We start from the raw sequence: 18,536 nt of genomic DNA on the forward strand, positions 1-18,536 counted from the left end.
CGAGGAGGGTTGTGGGCCCTTCTTTTTGTGAATGAAGCTCCACGGAACATCCCTCCTGGGGGTCCCCGGGAGCCGCGGCCCGCTAAGCTCGGACGCCCAGGCAGCAGCGTCCCAGGGCGCGCGCGCTTTGCCCCAGCCGCCGGCCAGCGCTGTGTGGCCCCCGGGGCGCGGGCAGCGGGAAACGCAGCTCGAGGACTCGGGCCGGGCTGCCGGGCCATGGTCGCGGTCCCCTGACGGGCCGCGGCCGCCTCCATGAAGCGCAAGAGCGAGCGGCGCTCGGCTTGGGCTACCGCGCCCCCCTGCTCGCGCCGCAGCTCGTCCGCCTCTCCTGGCGTGAAGAAGAGCCGCAGCTCCACGCCGCAGGAGCTGCACCGCCTGGAGCAGCAGGACGACCTGTACCTGGACATCACGGGTGAGCCCCCGCCACACCCCCACGAGGTTCGCGGCTCCTCGCGCCTCCCGCCGCCCGCGCGCCCGCGGCTGCAACTTTACCCGCGATGGGCCGAGGGGTCACCTCTGTAAATGCACCCAGCCTCCGGAGGCGGCGGAGGGCTCTGCCCTCGAACCCACCTCTTTCCGGGATAGCTGGCGCGGTTGTTCTCACGCCAATCCGAGCCTCTGCTGAGCTCCGAAGGCGCTGGTCTTGGCTGGCCCGAGGGCCCAAGCCCCGCTGCGCCTTAGTCACGCGTGGGATCCCTCCTGAGCTTGCCCCCCTCTTGCCCACGCCCTCCTCAGGCTTCCTCAGGGATCCTTTGCCCTCCCTCGCGCCTCCAGAAAAGTGTCACGGTGATGGCGTTTGAACCACCTAGCATTCTAAGAGCCCAGAGGTGTCACTTTTGAGAAATCCCCGCCAGCCCGAATAGGTAGAAAAGCAGCTTTCGAGGGTGATTTTTCTTAGTGCTTCAGTTCTTGAAGACCAAAGAAATTAATTTGGCAGCTGCTGGGTTTGCCGGGATTGGTGTCGAAGCCAGAGCTTGCCTTCGGTGTGCTGCTGTACATGGAAACGTATTGTCAGCTGCATAGCTGTCTGCGCGGTTGACGGATTGTGCCGCGTTTTCTGGGGCGGACTGTGTCCACCTCTGCGTGGGGTTTTAAGAAACGGTTTCCAGGCCCTGGACTTGGACTTTCCTAGGTGGGCTCGATTGGTGACAACATTTATTGATTTAGGAAGTGTTTAGACAAACATAGAAATTTAGTATAAAGTGTATTTCTAGATTGATGGGCATTTAGAAAATAAAACCGATTTTAAAGGAAGCTGAGAGGAGGGGGAAGGTTTCTTAGTGTTTGAAGGAGGAAGAGGAAGGAGCTGCTTTAAGTACAGCCCCTGGCTGGCTTCTTCCCAGATCTACGGGTGACCCTGCAGGAGGATATGCCAGCTTGCCCACGTTCCTTCCAAAGAGACTTTGTGCTGGTGGGATCTGCACATTCCTTCTGTTCTCTCTTACACGTCTTAAAATGATTTTTGGTTAGGGCTGTTTAATATGGGGAAAAGTTAATCCTTGTATAGCGCTGAATTGTAGAGGTACACAGGAGTATATTGAGAAAAGTTGGTGGCAAAGACACAGGAGTGTCCTCTAAGTGTAACTGATGTTGCCAATTTCTCGTGAATCTTTCCAGAAATATCCTGGACCGGCACACATATGTCTGTTCTTTGCAAACCCATGCAGGATGGCTCACAGTTGATTTTTGCATTGCTTTGCACAGTACTTCAAGGCAGAGTGCTAGCCTCCAATTGGTGTGTTCAAAACCTCATTTGATTTTAATTACTACCTAGGCCAAAGGATGTGTGGCTTTAAAGGATAGAACCATAAAAAAGGTTTATGGAATTTAAACACACTTATAGATTTAAATGTTTTATGAATTTAGACAGTTCTCTGTTGAATATTTAGGTGGCCTTTAATAAAAGTGGTAAGGCTGGGTATGGTGGCACATGCCTTTAACCCTAGTAGCACTCTGTAAGCAGAGTCAGGTGGATCTTTGTGAGTTCAAGTTCAGCCTCATCTATATAGTGAGTTCCAGGACAGCCAGGTATATGTAGAGAGATCATCCTGTCTCAAAAAAAAAAAAAAAAAAAAAAAAAAGGAAAGAAAAAAGTTATAAGATTTAGGTAGTTGTTTTCATAAGAAAAATTGTTAGTGGCCTCAAAGCTGGCATTCAGGGCCTTGTGCATGCCAGGCCAGGTCTCCAACACTGAGCTACAACCCACCAAAAGATTTTTGACAACAGTAATTGGAGGAAATTTTTCTCATTTTTTGGGGATAAAGTGTAACTTGGCAAGCCTTCCAGAGGAAGCCATCAAAAAATTAACCTTAGAAGATGTCAACAATTCTGAGAGAGCTGGTGCAAATATGCACAAAATCAAAATACTGTCCAGTTACAAGCTCTGGAAGTGGGTTGGTCCAGCCACAGTGTAAGATACTAACTAGCTCTAGGGGAACAAGGATTGCAGCCCTTCAGTGATAGCCTCAGCTTCATGAAAGAAAAGAGAAAAGAAAAAAGACAATAAAACAGTCTGTTTCTGTGTTATCTGCAAGACAGTTGAAGTACTAAAAAATTTTAATCTAAATTATTTAATTTTGTGTGTATGTGTGTGTGCCTTAATGCATATATGTACACCACAGGGTGCAGTGCCTGAAGAGGGGGCTGGTGGCCACCTGAAGAGGCCCCGGTGGTGGGTGCTGGGAATTGAATCTGTAGAGCCGTTTCTTCAGCACCCCCTCATAGGGTCTCATATAGTCTAGGTTAGCCTGCAACTCGGCAACAACCCACACCAGCCTCAAACTCAATAGCCTACTTACTGTCTTAGCCTCCTCAGTGCCGAGGCTATAGGCATCAGCTACTATGCTGTGCTGATCTTAAAATTGTAGAGTTCAGGCCAGGTGGTTGTGGCAAACACCTTTAATCCCAGCACTCAGGAATCAGAGGCAAGCAGATCTCATGAGTTCCAGGACAGCCAAAGCTACACAGAGAAGCATTGTTTCAAACAAACAAACAAATAAACAAACAAAAACAACCAAAAAATAAAATAAAAACAGAACCAAAAAAAAAAATTGGAGCGTTCAGATTACTTTTAATTTTATTTCTTCTTTTGTGTGAGGTGGTGATGGAAGGGGGGAGGGAGGAAGGTATAAGGCTTTGTGCTTAGCAGATGGCAGCTGGTCCTTTCATTCCCAAATTGTTTTCCCCTCAGTCATTGTTTTGTTATAATTTGCTTTTTGAGATAGGGTCTCACTCTGTAGCAGGCTGGTCTGGGGCTCTGTAGATAAGGGTGGCCTTGAACTCACAGAGATCTTTCTGCCTCTACTTCCCCAAGTGCTAGGATTAAAGGGATGTGCCACCATACCCGATACCTGATAGTTTTCTTAATTGTTTTAAAGAAAATCAAACATTATTACAGAAAGTTTGGTCCTGTTTTTTATTCTTCACTTTTCTTTTAAAATTTTCTTTTTTACTTTATTTGTGTTGGGAGAAGGGGGGGAGGAGAGGGAGGTGGGTTTAATTGATTTCATTCTTAACAGGTCCGTGTGCACGAAGTCAGGACGGCTTATGGGAGTTGGTTCACGTCTTCCACCATGTGGGTTTCCAAAATGGAACTCAGGTCATCAGTCTTGGCTGTAGGTTCTCTTTGCAGCTGAGCCATCAGGATGCTCTCTTTTTAACTGCCCAGTGCTATCGTGTTGTATGGCTGAATCATGATTTCTTTAGCAATAGGAAGTGGGAATTTGAGAATGTATTAGTTTCTATTGCAAATGGCAGCAGAACCCATGAGGATGGAGTCTGTGTACATGTGTGACTGCATTTATAGAGTGAGTTCTGGAAGTAAAAATGTTGGGCCAGCATTATACAACTTCAGTGGACTATCCACATTCATGTGCAGGACATGCTTTCAGCTCCTTTGGATACATAGCTGGAAGTATACTTTTTGGGTTGTGTGGTAGCTACATATTTTTACCTCTCAGGCAGCTGCCACACTCTTGAAAAGTGCTTTGGCTGTCAGCTTTTTACCCTTGAAGTGCCACTCTTTTCTGTATCTTTACCAATACCTGTTACTGAACAGGAAGACTCATAGCAGACTTGGTTTGGAAAAATTAAGGCTGTTGTCTGTTTGCCTGCTCTGCCCCTAAAGCTTTTTTTTCTTAGCCTGTTTGCCTCAAGCTTGCTGTGTGCTGAGGATGACCTTGAACATCTGACTGAGCCTTCTGCTCCCATCTGAGTTCTGGGATTACAGGAATCACTACCTGGTTTTATATGGTACTGGGATAAACACAGGGTTTTATGCATCCTAGGCAGGCACTGAGCTACATCTCTAGACCCCAAACTTTTTACCCCCAAAGACCACACACACACACACACACTTTTTTTTTTTGACACAGGTTTTCTCTGTGTAGCCCTGGCTGGCCTTGTAGACCAGGCTGGCCTCGAATTTACAGAGGTTTGCCTGCCTCTGCTTTTCAAGTGCTGGGATTAAAGGTGTGTGCCACCACTGCAGGGCGACCCTTGATACTTTTATAGCAGCCTATTCAATCTGTAAATTGAATTCCTGCCAGGGTGTTTCATTGTGTGCTGTTCATACTGGGTGTTTGTGTGATCACTCTTGTTTGGTCTAGAGGCTGGTTAACCTCACTGTTGTGCTGGGGGGGTTACTCTTAACCAGGAGCTGACCAACTCAATAGCGGCTTAATTCTCACCCCAACCCAATCAGTATGTTTTGTTGTTATTGATTTTTTTTTTTTTAAACTTGAACTGTATTTCTGGTGTACTATGAAAACCAAATCTCCTAAAGACAGGTGAACTGTGTAGCTGATACCCTGAGATACTAAAGCTCCTGTTGAACGAAACAGGGAGGAAAGAGGACTTGAGTTTTCAGTGGGTTGAAAACTGTAAGACTCAAAATTGGGGAAATACATGAGAAAAAAATGATTGGATGAAGGCAGGAATTTTATTTTTCTATGAACCTCCTTGGTACCAGAGTTCCAAAGCTTTTTTCAACTATCAAATCATTAAATATTGCCTTCCATTAAATGACCATGCAAAGCTTCCTTTTTTGCTAATAACAAGGACAGTCTCCCCTGCCCCAAAATGACTGTTTTGTGTTGGGATGGGTGTTGATGACAGTCTCACTGTACAAGCCTTGAGCTCCATATGTAGACCAGCCTTGAACTCCTAGAGATTTGCCTGTCTCTGAGAGCTGGGAGTAAAGGTGTGTGCCTGAGCCACCACTGCCGCCACCACTTAGCTGATGGGAGACTTTTTTAAGCATTCCAACACAGCTGCAAAATAGGATCATTTTCAGGATCTAATAGTTGATGCAGACCTTTAACTTATTTCACTATTTTATCTTTTAAGTTTCTAATTATTGAAGAAAATTAGTAATAGTTGCTATTGACAGAAAGTACTTTGTTTTATTTGTTTGTTTTTTAGAGACAGAATCTCATTCATGTATTTCAGTATAGCCTTGAAGTTGGTATGTAGCCAAGGTTGACTTGGAACTTCTGATTCTTCTGCCTTACCTCCCTAGTGCTGTGATTAAGGGCCTGGTTTATCAGTGTTGGGGATCGAGCCCAGGGCCTTCCGCATGGTAGGCAAGCACTCTAATGACTGAGCTACATCTACAGCCCCTGTTTGAAGTTTCTTTATTCTCCCTCTGTTTAAGTTTCCCAGTGTCTATATCATAATAGGATTTATTGGAGAAACTCTAGCTGAGGTCAGGCTAGTCACTTCCAAGCACTAGTTAGCAGCAGCACAGGCTACTCACCAAATGAAATCAACAGAAGCAGCACTTACCCCCTCCCCTTTCCCTGTAGGATCTTTAAAATTCACAGCAGATGTCATTAGGCTAGAGAAATTTATTCATTAATTCAAGAAGTGTTTATTGAATGCTTACTATGTAAAATCCTCATGCATATTCATTGTTTGCCCTGATGGGAGTGTATTTTTCGGGATAGAAGAGGAAATACTGTGACACAGAACACTGAGCCAGAGGGCAAAATAAATCCATTTTCATGGCTTCTGTTGTAGTTGAGGTGGCTGAGTTTCAGGAACTGAAGCTCTGTGAAATGTTCACTTGTCTTTCCACCCGCGACGAGTTTCTGCACTTTTGCCTTTGTCTTGTTTGCTCTGCTTCCTACCTCTTCTGCTGATTTGCTTCTGATCAGTCACGGCACTTGTCTTTAAAACCTGCCAGCTCAAGCATTTACATCCCCCCACAGGTGAAAAGTTAAGCCTCAAATGTTATCCATTTATGGCCTTAGAGTGGCAAGGCATATAGGTGAGGGGAAAGTGGGTAACTGCTGCAGGACCAGTCCTAAAGCTAGGGAATCACCAGTCAGTGATCATTGCTGGTTCTCTGTGTTAATAAATGGGGTTGGAGCCGGCAGGGCCAAAATCACACTGTGGTTTCTTAGGATGTAGATAGAAGACAATGGTACATGCAGATAACAGTTCTTGAAAAATTCTGATGACCTGTGCATTATAGGAAAGGTGCTGTGTGAGTGCAGTTTTAACATTTTAAATTATGTTGTTACTGGTGTGTGTGTGTGTGTGTGTGTGTGTGTGTGTGTGTGTGTGTTTGTTTGGGATGGGTGGACATACAGCAGTCAAAGGACAGCTTGCAGGAGCTGGTTCTTTCCCTCCACTGTATGAGTCCTGGGGATTGAACGCAGGTCTTCAGGCTTGTGCAACAAGCACTTTTACTCATGGATCCATCTTCCCAGCCATATGTGTGGTTTTAAATAATTTCAAGTGGTCATCTAGAGATAATGCAACTCTCTACTCACCCCTTGAGGATGCCAGCCAATGCCAGAGATTGGTGATTGGCCCAGTGAATGGTTTCTGTTTGGTAAAGCCATGACTGCCTGACTTTTCCTTTTTCCAACAGATAAAACTATTCCATAGTTGTACAAAAATTATTTGTCATGTTGAACATTTAGTAGCTCATCCTGTGCCACTTAGGCAAGTAGACTTGTCATGATGGGCACTCGGTGACCCTTACCTGCAAGGTTAGTGAACTTTGACACATGCACAAAACAACGCAATATGCGGGTCCTCCCCAGTGCATGCTGTTTCCCAAATTGACCACCAACATAGCCCCAACTTTTCAGACATGTCATTCATTCAGCAATACCTCAGGTGCTACAATTAAAGACACATTACCAGGACACCTCTGGGGTGTGTGTGTGTGTGTGTTAATTGAGAAAACAGAACTTGGAGGGTGAAGGTGAGAGAGAGGATGGCAAGTGTGTGCTGAGCTTGAAATCTGTGGGTCAGTTTTTGAAGAGTGAGGTCTGTGAGGCCAAGGTTTTGGAAGGCGTAAGGACTCAGGAGAAACCTTACTTGGCCCTGCTACCACCTACTGGGACTGAGTGCAGGCTGATTTTGTTCAAAATTTTTTGGAACCTCAATTCTCTGGTGTGTCAGAGATGAAGTGAAAGGGATGCCTGGGAACACCATGGCCTGTTGCCCAAATGCTGAGGCTCCAGGCTGCACCATGCTCCAGGGTTTCCCGGGTGACAGTGGTGGAGTGTCAGGGGAAGAAGGTCATTATGTTTGAAGGCTCCTCCCAGCTTAGAAGCATGCAGTCCCCTATCTGAATCAGCACGGAGGTAGCGCTGTTGGCTGAGAGCTCCCAGCTGCTGCACGGCTGTCACAGGATGCATCAGAGCCAGCGGTGAGGCCAGCCTTCAGAGACGCTGAGGAGTGTTACAGACGTCAGAGAGTAGCACTACACCAGCTCTGATTTCATGTCTGAGCTATTATCCCGGAGAGCTTATAGGTTGCTAAGTTTACATGTGTCTTCATGTGGGAGCCACAGGCAGAAGGTTTTAGAAAGCAAAACAAACACATACTGAGCCAACAACCATTTTTCAGGATGGTTAATTGCAAGCATGATTGAGTCCTATCCTATCTGTATGTTTAGTATTCCACAGATGGCCTCTCAAGGGTTTGATCTGGGATTGCCAGTTTACTGGGAGCCTAGTCTTAGTTTGCTCTTTTATTTTGTAAAGCAGTTGCCTTTCAGAGGCCCTTCCATTACTTCATGCATAGCAGAGACATGTTATATGGAAGGGTCAAAAGCCAGAAAAAGATTTTTAAAAAATTATCATGAATTACAATTTTTTTTTGTTTTTTGTTTTTTTTTTTTTTTTGGTTTTTCGAGACGGGGGTTTCTCTGTGTCCCTTTGAAGCCTGTCCTGCAACTCACTCTGTAGACCAGGATGGCCTTGAACTCACAGAGATCCGCCTGCCTCTGCCTCCCGAGTGCTGGGATTAAAGGCGCCACCACCGTCTGGCTACAATTTTTTTCTTTACATTTATCTGTGTGTGCCTGCATGCACATGCCCCCAACATGTCTTGAGGTTAGAGGACAACTTGTGTGAATCTGTTCTCTCCTTCTACTTAGTAGAATCTACTGTCTGGGTTTTGAGGATTGAACTTAGATCACAGGCACCTTTATCTGCTAAGTCATCTTCCCAGATCCCAAATTAATGTCTTTATTTTTATATTTATTTATTTGAGACAGGGTCTCCCTGTGTATCCCTGGTTGGCCAGGAGCTTGCTATGTGGACCAAGCTGACCTCAAACTCAGAGTTCCACTTGCCTCTGCCTCCTGAGTGTTGGAATTAAAGATGTGCTTTATTATGCCTAACTAAAATTTTAAAATTAATATTAAGTTAATTTTAGTAGACAGCATTTTATTTTCATTTGTACCTTAGCTACAGAATATTTTTCACCCAAGTCCTCTGTCCTCTAAGATTTTTATATTGGAATCATCTTTTTTATTTTGGGAGCAAAGAACTGAACAGATTTGTTTATGTGAGCATTTCAAAGCCATTTGTCACCTGGAAGGTACCTTTACCAGTTGCATGCGCAACTGTTGTGAGGAAACTGTACTAGACATAGAAAATTGGAGTCTGAGAAGGTGACCAGTCATTCAATCTGACTTTTTTAACATCCTTATTTTTTTAAGCTTCCAAAGTTAGTTATTTAGCTTTTAGGTTTTGTTGTTTGTTTGCTTGTTTGTTTCTTGAGACAGGGTTTCTATGTGTAAACAGTTCTGGCTGTCCTGAAACGTTCTCTATAGACTAGGCTGGCCTTGAACTCACAGGGATCCACTTGCCTTTGTTCCCCAAGCGCTGGGATTAAAGGCATGAGCCACCAACACCCAGCTGTAGTTTGATTTTAATTATTTTTTATGTGTAGGAGTGTTTTGTCTGCATGTGTGTCCACGCACCACCTGTGTGCTTGGTGCCTGCAGGACCAGAAGTGGGGATCAGATCCCAGATCTGGAGTTGTGGGTGCTGGGAGTGAAACCTGGGTCCTCTGCAAGAGCAGCCCCTCCTGGTGGTTTTCGTTTGTTTGTTTTTAGATGATCTGGCTTACACTACAATATTATTGGTGGATTGTTGTAGAAAACATTTTCAAAAATAAATTGATTAAAAACAAGGCAGGCGAGACGGCTCAGCGGCTAAGATTGTGCAGTGAGTGTCCTTACAGACGGGGCTCCAGCTCTGGGGGTCCAGTGCCCTCTCCACACACGGTGTACACACAGACACACATACAGTGTACACACAGACACACACACACGGTGTACACACAGACACACACAGTACACAGACACACACACACACAGACACACACACACACAGACACACACACACACGGTACACAGACACACACACGGTGTACACAGACACACACACACGGTGTACACACAGACACACACACGGTGTACGTACACACACACACACACACACACACACACGGTGTACACACAGACACACACATAGTTAAAAATTAAAAATAAATTTTAAAAACCAATTTTAACTATCTCAAAGTTGAAGATATATATTTAAATTTTTAAATTTATTTTTCTTTAGTGTGTGTGTGTGTGTGTGTGTGTGTGTGTGTGTGTGTGTGTACACATAAACAAGCATAGGTGCTGGAGAATTGGTTTTCTCCCTTAACAACATGTGCCCCAGGGATTGACCTGTCACGCCTGGTGGCATCAGGCCTGGTGGCCTTTACAAGTTACTGAAGAGTGATATGTACATCTCATCTAGACCCTGTTTCGATGGAAGTTTTATGCCCTTTTCTCTCTTTTTTCTATAGCTTTTCATGGATACTGCACCAACAAAGGTATTCAGATCCTTGCCTACTTTGTGGTTCTTTCTGATACTTTGAAACAGTAAAATCTCACCTGTGAGTTGTGATTCTTGGTTGTGTCTGATTCTGCTTGTCTGTCCTTGGTTTAATTTGAGTGGCAGATTCAGCTCTGACTACGGATTACTGTCTTTACAACTGAATCTGAAACTGGTCTTATGAGAAGAGTTGATTTCTGTGTATGATAACACCAAATGTGATTCCAGGTATTTTATTAATTATGAATGCTAAGTGGTGAATATTTTTGGTAGTACTAAAATTTGTCTTTTGTAATTGAAATACCTTTGAATGTGCTTTCTGAAAAATGTTTATAATTAACTGTTATAACAGCTATTCTTTTTTATTTGTTTGTTTTGAGAGAGGGTCTTTAATCTTTCCATTTTCTAGGTATTTCTGAGCCTACTGGGCAGATTTATATATTTTTGTTGCTAATTTTGTTTTTTGTTTCTTTCATGAAGCAGTAGGAAAATTTCATGAAATACTCATTTCAATTTGGGAATGAATTGAAGCTCAGGGAAGGGCTTTTATGTTATGTTTTGGGTTCAGACAGGGAATCAAGCTGAGTGCCAGGGATCAGTCCCAGGGCCTCATGTTTGATTGGCAAGTGCTTTACCACAGACAGAGCTGCAGAGCTCCAGCATTAGTCACTCTGTTTTATTTTAAAAATTTTAAAGTATTCTAATTTATTTTGAGTTTTGAGTTGCTCAGAAAAGGAGCGAGTGATCCCATACATATAATAGTATATATTTCAAGTATTCACTTTTTCTTTTTATATGTATTTTTTTATTTTATATGTATGAGCATTTTGCCTGCATGTAAGTGGACCATATGTGTGCGATGACCAAGGAGGCAAGAAAGGGCCATCAGATCCCCTCACCTGAAGTTACAGATGGTTGTGAGCTGCCATGTGGGTGCTAGGAATTGAACACAGGTTCTCTGCAAGAGCAGCAAGTGATCTTAACCACTGAGCCATCTCTCTAGCCCTGTACAGTTCTTAGTATCATTTATATTCCAGAGGAGCAGTTCTCTTAGAGGATGTTTTGTTCGCCAGTCATATTTTGTCCATTTGTCTGGAAAGCAGAGGAAGCTGGGCTGGAATTAATTCTAGACCCCCATCACTAACTGATTCCATTTCCAAGGTAGTTCACTTTTATCCCATTAGAATTCTGTTGGCAGCCTACTTTTCACAAAAGCAAAACATCTTGTTCCTGATGTCACTGGAATTTGTTGTTCCTTCAGGTTCTCATTTGAAAGTGAAATTATTCTCAGCTCTGCTGTGCAGTTTATGACATTGATCTTTTTATACCCAATCCATAATTCTTTAATATCATTTACGAATTTCAAATTCTGCAAAGCTCTCTATTTTAGGACTGTCTCCGCTGAATCATTCTCTCCATTTTGCTCATCTGTATGAATTATTCTATGGAATTAATTAAAATATCTATTTAATAAGGATTTATCGTACAATTGCTATGAGTAAGGAATTGGACTAAGTGTTACTGAGGGAGGAGGGCAGAGGACTGGAAGATTTATAATAGCATGTCCCTTGTCTCTGAACACAAGAGCTGTAGATTCTTAGTTATCTCAGTGAAGACAGGTAACAAGGACTTAACCATGTGGCTTTGTTCTTTAACGTATCAGCTTGAGACAGTTTTATGTTGGAAGTGTCATTTGACTGTTCCTACATGGTGTCAGTTATTTTTCCAGTGTCTGGTAAAAAAGACCTATTTTATGGTGTATCTTCATGTGTGTTTCTTTGTGTGTGTTTTACTTTAAAAATTATTCTTTTTTGCTTTACTTTTGTCCTTGTTAGACACAAACTAGAGTCATTTGAAAGAGGGAATCTTAATTGAGGAATTGTTTTCATCAGAGTGGCCTGTAGGCTTGCTTGACTGTGGGGCATTTTCTTCATTAAAGATAGATGTGGAAGAACGTGTCCCTTATCTCTGAACACTGAGAGCAGTAGATTCTTAGTCGTCTCACTGACGACAGGTAACCAGTACTCAACTGTGTGGCTTCAGATTTTCCATCAGGTTTTTGCCTTGAGTTCCTCATCTGGAAATGTAAGATGAAATAAACCTTTTCCTCCCCAAGTTGCTTTTGGTCTCTAAATATTAAGTTGCTAAATATTTCAGTAGCTGAGCAGAAAAATACCCTAAGTTTCACATTCTTTAGGGCGCTGAGGGAGAATTGCTTTGACAAGCATGTGTGATGGAATTAAAGTTATATTCTTAACTTTATGGAAGATGTTCTTAAACTGCATTTGGAATTTATTGTTGAAATACTTTCTAAGTGGCTTGTTGGAAGTGAGTGCCTCATACATGGAGCTGAAGCATCTTAACATGCTTTTCTTCTCTTTTTGATAGTGAAATATCAGCAAAGCTTAGTTTATAAAGCTAGGAACACAGCTGAGCGTGGATTTTTAACTCCACTGTTAATGTGTTCTCATTTTAAATCATTGAAACTGAAAGGGCTTAAAGCACAAATTCAATCAAGACACATTTGAATGCATTTTCAGTTTGATCCTTGCAATGGCTGCAGGGAGAGCTGCAGCAGAGACTGAGCAAGGGAGCTGGGAAAGACTTGGTGTGGCCTGGTGCTGCTCTTGCTGTCTGCAAGGGGAGGGGTCTCAGAAATGGATGCCTTGGGATGATGGGATACCTGGAAGTTTGAGCTGGAGTTTCCTTCCTTCCTTTTTTAATTTTCTTTCTTTATAATTAAAAAAGGTTTTTTGAGACAGGGTCTCACTATGTAGCCCTGGCTGGCCTGGAACTTGCTTTGTAGACCAGGCTAGCCTCAAATTCACAGTTCTGCCTGCCTCTGACTCCTGAGTGCTAGGATTAAAGGCATATGCCACCACACCCAGCTAGACATTTTTATTACAGTGATTTAGTGTGTGACCATGTGCAAGCATATACACACATGCAGAAGTCAGCTGTCTCCTGCCCCGAGGGTCTTGGGTCAGACTCAGGTTGCCAGGCTTGGCAGCTGCCTCTACAGATTTTCTTACTATCCCTCTAGAGCTAGCAGGAACTGATTTTATTTTTTTCACTCATTTAACTTTGAGACACGTTTTGTGTGCCCATGCTAGCTTCAAATTGAATAGATAGTCTAGGATGATCTTGAATTTCTGATCCTCCTGCCTCCACCTGAGTGCTGGGACTGCAGATGTATCTCCCCAGGAATTTTCCTTAATCAGAAAATTTTGATAATTTCCAAAATGAAAGTGAGATATTTTGAAAAGTAACATACACTTGGATCCATTTATTCATTATTGTAATAATTATTATTACAGTTATTATTATTTTGGGCATTACTTTATAGCCCAGACTGGCTTCAAAATCATAATCCTCCTGCCTCAGCCTTTCTAGTGCTGGGGTTACAGGCATGCTTCTTTAAATTTTTAATTGAAGTTTTACGTTAAGAACTCCATTTTTAAATGATAATGGGTGCTGAGAGTGTAACCTGTAGATGGTATTTGCCTAGCAGCATACTTGAGTCCCCAGGGTCAATACCCAGCACCCCTCTAATAGGAATGCTGTTTTTGTTACTTTGCTTTCAAGTTGGTTGACTTTGTGTAGGAGCTGTTCTTAATCTTGTATATCAGTCTAATTTTAGTTTATGAGCTAGTGAAACAAGCATGAAATATGAGATTTATGCTTTGAGTAATTCTTAATAAGGCCATTTTTGTAAACACAAAACCCTAGGCAGTGTTGCTTTGTTGCAATTACATTGTCTTTGAAGAAGTCTACTGAAAATAACAGGCATGTATGGAACTGTACCCAGTGCCATTGTCTAGCAAGTTGTTGCTGTAGAGACCTGGAATCCAGCTTTGGTTGGAGCCTGCAGTTACCAGAGTGTCCAGGGGCCTCTTATGTTTATACTCCAGTAACTCAGTCGTCTGAGGGCTACTGGTGACAGAGTTTTCAGGGACTGTCACATTGGGCCAAGCAGTCTCCTAGGTAGAGAAAGCCTTGAAAGGAATGTTGATGCAGTTGAATTGTGCTGGAAATGGGAAGGGGATTAGGTTTTTCTTTTTTAGACAAGGCCTTATGTAGCTCAGGCTAGCCTTGAACTCACTATGTAGCTCAATGTAGCTGAGGTTGGCCTTGATTATTCTTTTACTTGTGGAAACTCACTCTATGACTAAGGCTGCTGGCCTTGAATTCAGAAATATCCAACTGCCTCTGCTTCCCAAGTGCTGGGATTAAAGGCCTGTTCTACCACTCCTGGCTTTTTTGGGGGGAGGGTAGTACTAGGAATTGACTCAAGTTTTTATATATGCTAAGCTTGTACTCTACAGCTGAGCCAAAATGCCAGCCCCTGAATGAGGTTCTTAAAGTACTTGCTGCAGTTATGTAGTTAGGTTTTCTCTCCCTGTTTTTTATTGTGATACTTTAACTTCTTATTGCATGTACCCTCTGCCCCCAGTAAATGTGATATCGTCATTGTGTTGGGTCTTGGTAGTAGGCTTTTTCTTTTTTTCTTTTTCTTTTTGTTTTGTTTTTTTTCCAGACAGGGTTTCTCTGTGTAGCTTTGCGCCTTTCCTGGAACTCGCTCTGTAGACCAGGCTGGCCTCGAACTCACAGAGATCTGCCTGACTCTGCCTCCTGAGTGCTGGGATTAAAGGCGTGCGCCATCACCGCCCAGTGCTAGTTGGCATTTTGGACCAATGGGAGAATACCAGGCTGGATGTTGACAGTGCAAACCTGACAAGGCTCTTTTTCAAGTATGCATGTGTGCTGGTTTGTTTTTGTTTTTCCATCAACTTGACACAAGCTAGAGTCTTCTGAGAAGAGGGAACCCCAGCTGAGAAAAATGCCTCCATTAGATTGTCATGCAGGCAAGTCTGATGAATGATTGATGATGGATATGGGAGGGCACAGGCCACTGTGGTGCCACCCTGCTCAGGTAATCCTGGTAGGTATAAGAAAGGTAGCTGAATGTGAGCCTGGAGAGTAAACCATAGTGGTGTTCTTCCACATTCTTCCATGGTCTCTGTCTAGTTCCTGCCTCCAGATCCTGCCTTGACAACCCTCTGTGATAATCTGTAAGTTGAAATAAAGCCTTTTCTCTCCAAGTTGCTTTTGGTCATGATGTTTATGTTATGTGATGTTTATCATAGCAAGAGAGAAAACTAGGAGAGATGATCAGTGCTGTTTATGTGATAAATTGAATTAAGAATCTGTGAATAGGGGCTGGAGAGATGGCTCAGAGGTTAAGAACACTGACTGCTCTTCCAGAGGTCCTGAGTTCAATTCCCAGCAACCACATGGTGGCTCAGGGCCATCTGTGGTGAGATCTGGTGCCCTCTTCTGGCCTGCAGACATACATGCAGACAGAACATTGTATGCATAATGAATAGATAAATCTTTTTAAAAAAAAAAAGAATCTGTGAATGTTGTGTGACAAAACTTTTCCTAGGGAGATACAACACACAAGTCTACTCACCCTGGATAGGGAACTCATGACAGACTAGAGTATGGAGTCTTTAGTTCAATTTGATGAACCAATGAGTTTTATTGGGGTTATTTACAAGAATATGGGTATAAGTGTTGCAGCACTGAGGAGAAAGGTTTCCTAGCAGTTGGGAGCCAAGGAATACCATAAAATCACACTGTGCAACAAACCTCACACAGGAAGTTTATTGGGAAAAACTCAAGAGGATGGCTGCCTCTCTTCAGCAGAGAAGCAGAAGCGAACTGAGTGGAAGGCAGGCTTTATATTGGGTTGTTTGGGGAGGGAGGTTCCGGGGTGGGAATGGTGGGATTTTTGAGCTGGGGGTTGGTGGATTTCCAAATCCAGAAGTGAAGTCAGATCTTTTACCCTATATTATTACCCTTTTTTCTTTACTGTTAATAAACAATCAGGGGTTAGCAAAGGCAATGGCATTATCATTAGACTACTTCCTGTTGATTGGGGGGCATCAAAGTACTTGAGAAGAAATGACTTAAGATCAGAGCCTCACCAAAGCCCCTACCCTAACGTGGGTAATCACATAAGCATGGCAGCTCAACAGGTTGGAGATTGCCCTTTCTAGGTGCCTCAGTTGGTCTAAACCTCTTTCAGGCAGCCAGGCTAGTTTGTGCTTGTTCTGGGCAGCTTATCTGGTTTCAGTCTTCTTTGCAACTTGACTTCACTTTGTCTGAGAGGGTCACTCAGCTTTTGTTTACTCTAGCAGAGAGGGTCCTAGTTAATCTGATCAGTTTTAGGGACTTCCTGAAGTTATTTTGAGTTGATTACCTTCCTGTGTTTGTTTTTGGTTCTCTGTTTAAGTCTGGAATCTGGAACTCACTCTGTAGACCATGCTGGCTTCGAACTCACAGAGATGTTCCTGGCTCTGCCTCCCTAGTGCTGGGACTAAAGGCCTGTGCCCAGCTTTTGCCTTCCTGTTTTTAAAGCTTCCCTGCAGGATCAGATGTTTCAATCTGGGAGGATATGTTACACAACAGTGAATCAAGAGGTTAGGAGGGCAGGGAAAACAGAATCTGTGGGTTCTAGTCCATTGGGGCTGGACAATCAGCTGTGATTAACAAAAGACCGCAGTTGGTTGAAGCGAAACCTTTGGTTTACTGAAATAATCAATGTTGTTTGCTGGGGCTGAAGAATCAGCTGCCATGAATGAGACCTGCATCGATGAGGTAAAGTCTTCTGTGAAGTGTGTAAGGAATCAAGGTAATAAGGACTTAAAGGTGTCTTTTTACAGAAGGTCTTGTAAACATTACTGTGGCTTGAAGGTTCTGTTAGCAGTTGTGTGAGGCATCCAGAAGGTTGATGAGCAGGCAGATCTTGACTGTGGTGAATGTGGTAGGACTGGAAGAATCAAACCATTGCCAAGGTGCAGTGCCAGGAATGGATCTCCATGGAGACTCAGTGGATTCAGAGTCAAGTTCCATTTCCAGGAACTCTTTGTTCTCAGCTAAATGGAGTGTGTGCAAGTGTATGAAGCCAACCTTAAATCTGTTTTCTAACAAGCGAGATAACAACTGTTAGGCATTCTTGGAACTGTTGCAAGATATACACCCTCCAGGTTTAGCTGCTCAGGACTTTGATGGGCTGTGTGACAGGTATGTATGAAGTTATACAGCTAGGAAGCAGGACTGTCATGGGTTACAGGATGTTAGTAACTAAACATGGCCTTCCACTGGTACCATTTTGGTTGCATTCTCTTACCAAAGCCTTGCATGATACCTTGTTTCCTTTGGGAAAAATTCATTCTTTTCTTAGTACAAGGAAAATAAACTTACTGCACACCCTGTCAGACATGTAATTGAACAAAACTGAAGCTCTCTCCTGGGGTCCAGATTCAGAGACTGAAGTCTTGACTTTGGAAGCATGAGAGATAATTTTTCCTTAGTCTACTGAATATCAGTTGGCAGTTTTAGAATTATTATATTAATTAGTGCTTCTCATCATACCCAGCCCTTTAAGCCTGTCCCTGAACTAAGGGTGCAATTATTATTCTGGGTTCTTAACACATTATGTGTGTGAGTTCATGGTGACTTCTGGTTACACTTGAAGGTACTGCCTGGCAACTATTAAAAGAGACAAAATCGGGCTGGAGAGATGGCTCAGCTGTTAAAGGCTAGGCTCACAACCAAAAATATAAAAGAGACAAAATCGCCCCTAATAATTTAGAAATATTTAGGGGGTTTTCAGGGACAAGTTTGGAAGCAATAATGGGAACAGGAGGGTTGCAAGTTAACCACGTGAGACCCTATCTCAGAATAAAGAGGCATGTGGATAGCTCAGTGGTAGAGCACTTGTCTAGCATGCACATGGCTCTGGGTTCAATCCCCAGTACCATACACACACATTTTTCATGCTTGTTCTTTTTAAAAATTAATTACATTTATTTGTTGTGTATTGGTGTGTGGGTGAGTATATCATGGCATCCTCAGCAATGAAGTCTAGTACTATTATTTGAAAAATGGTCTCTTGGGGATTGTTGGGAGCCAGGGGATCGTCACAACTTAGATGTCAGAGATGTTTCACATGGGCTACCTCTGCATTGTCACATCAACTTGAAAAATATATACAGAGCTGTTTGCCCTCAAAAAATCAAAGCATGCACACAGCTCGTCTTAAGAGCCGTTGGCTTCCCATTCTTGTGGAGCTGATGCCAGGCCTGTGCAGCACAGCGGCTGTGGCAGGGAGCTAAACGACACCACAGGGAAATCAGTTGTAATTAAGTGACCTGTAAGTAAAGGTGGGGACGCCTGACAGAGCAGCATGGCTTGGCTGTCTGGGTTGATGATATAGGGCTCTTGGTGGGCACCCCATCTGCTTCCTTCTGCCTTCACTCTACTGGAGTCACGGTTTCCTCAAGACACAGAGAACTTGGGGAAAGCTCACATGCATGGATTTCATTGCATCTA

The 18,536-nt window shown here is 43.3% G+C and overlaps 1 protein-coding gene across 8 annotated transcripts in view; it reads left to right on the forward strand.

The window, feature by feature from the left end:
* Positions 1 to 230: 230 nt before the first annotated feature.
* Cdc14b (cell division cycle 14B) overlaps positions 231 to 18,536 on the forward strand; it is a 94,919-nt gene continuing 76,613 nt past the window's right edge. For 7 of the 8 annotated variants that reach the window (XM_037205631.1, XM_037205632.1, XM_028891705.2 and 4 more), the window contains exon 1: positions 231 to 412. In XM_037205631.1, the coding sequence (XP_037061526.1) occupies positions 253 to 412 (160 nt within the window). In that variant the 5' untranslated portion in view covers positions 231 to 252. The remainder of the gene's footprint in view (positions 413 to 18,536) is intronic. The other variant, XM_037205637.1, reaches the window with a different exon arrangement.

Source organism: Peromyscus leucopus, chromosome 5 (genome assembly GCF_004664715.2).
Source record: "Peromyscus leucopus breed LL Stock chromosome 5, UCI_PerLeu_2.1, whole genome shotgun sequence".
NCBI lineage: Eukaryota > Metazoa > Chordata > Mammalia > Rodentia > Cricetidae > Peromyscus > Peromyscus leucopus.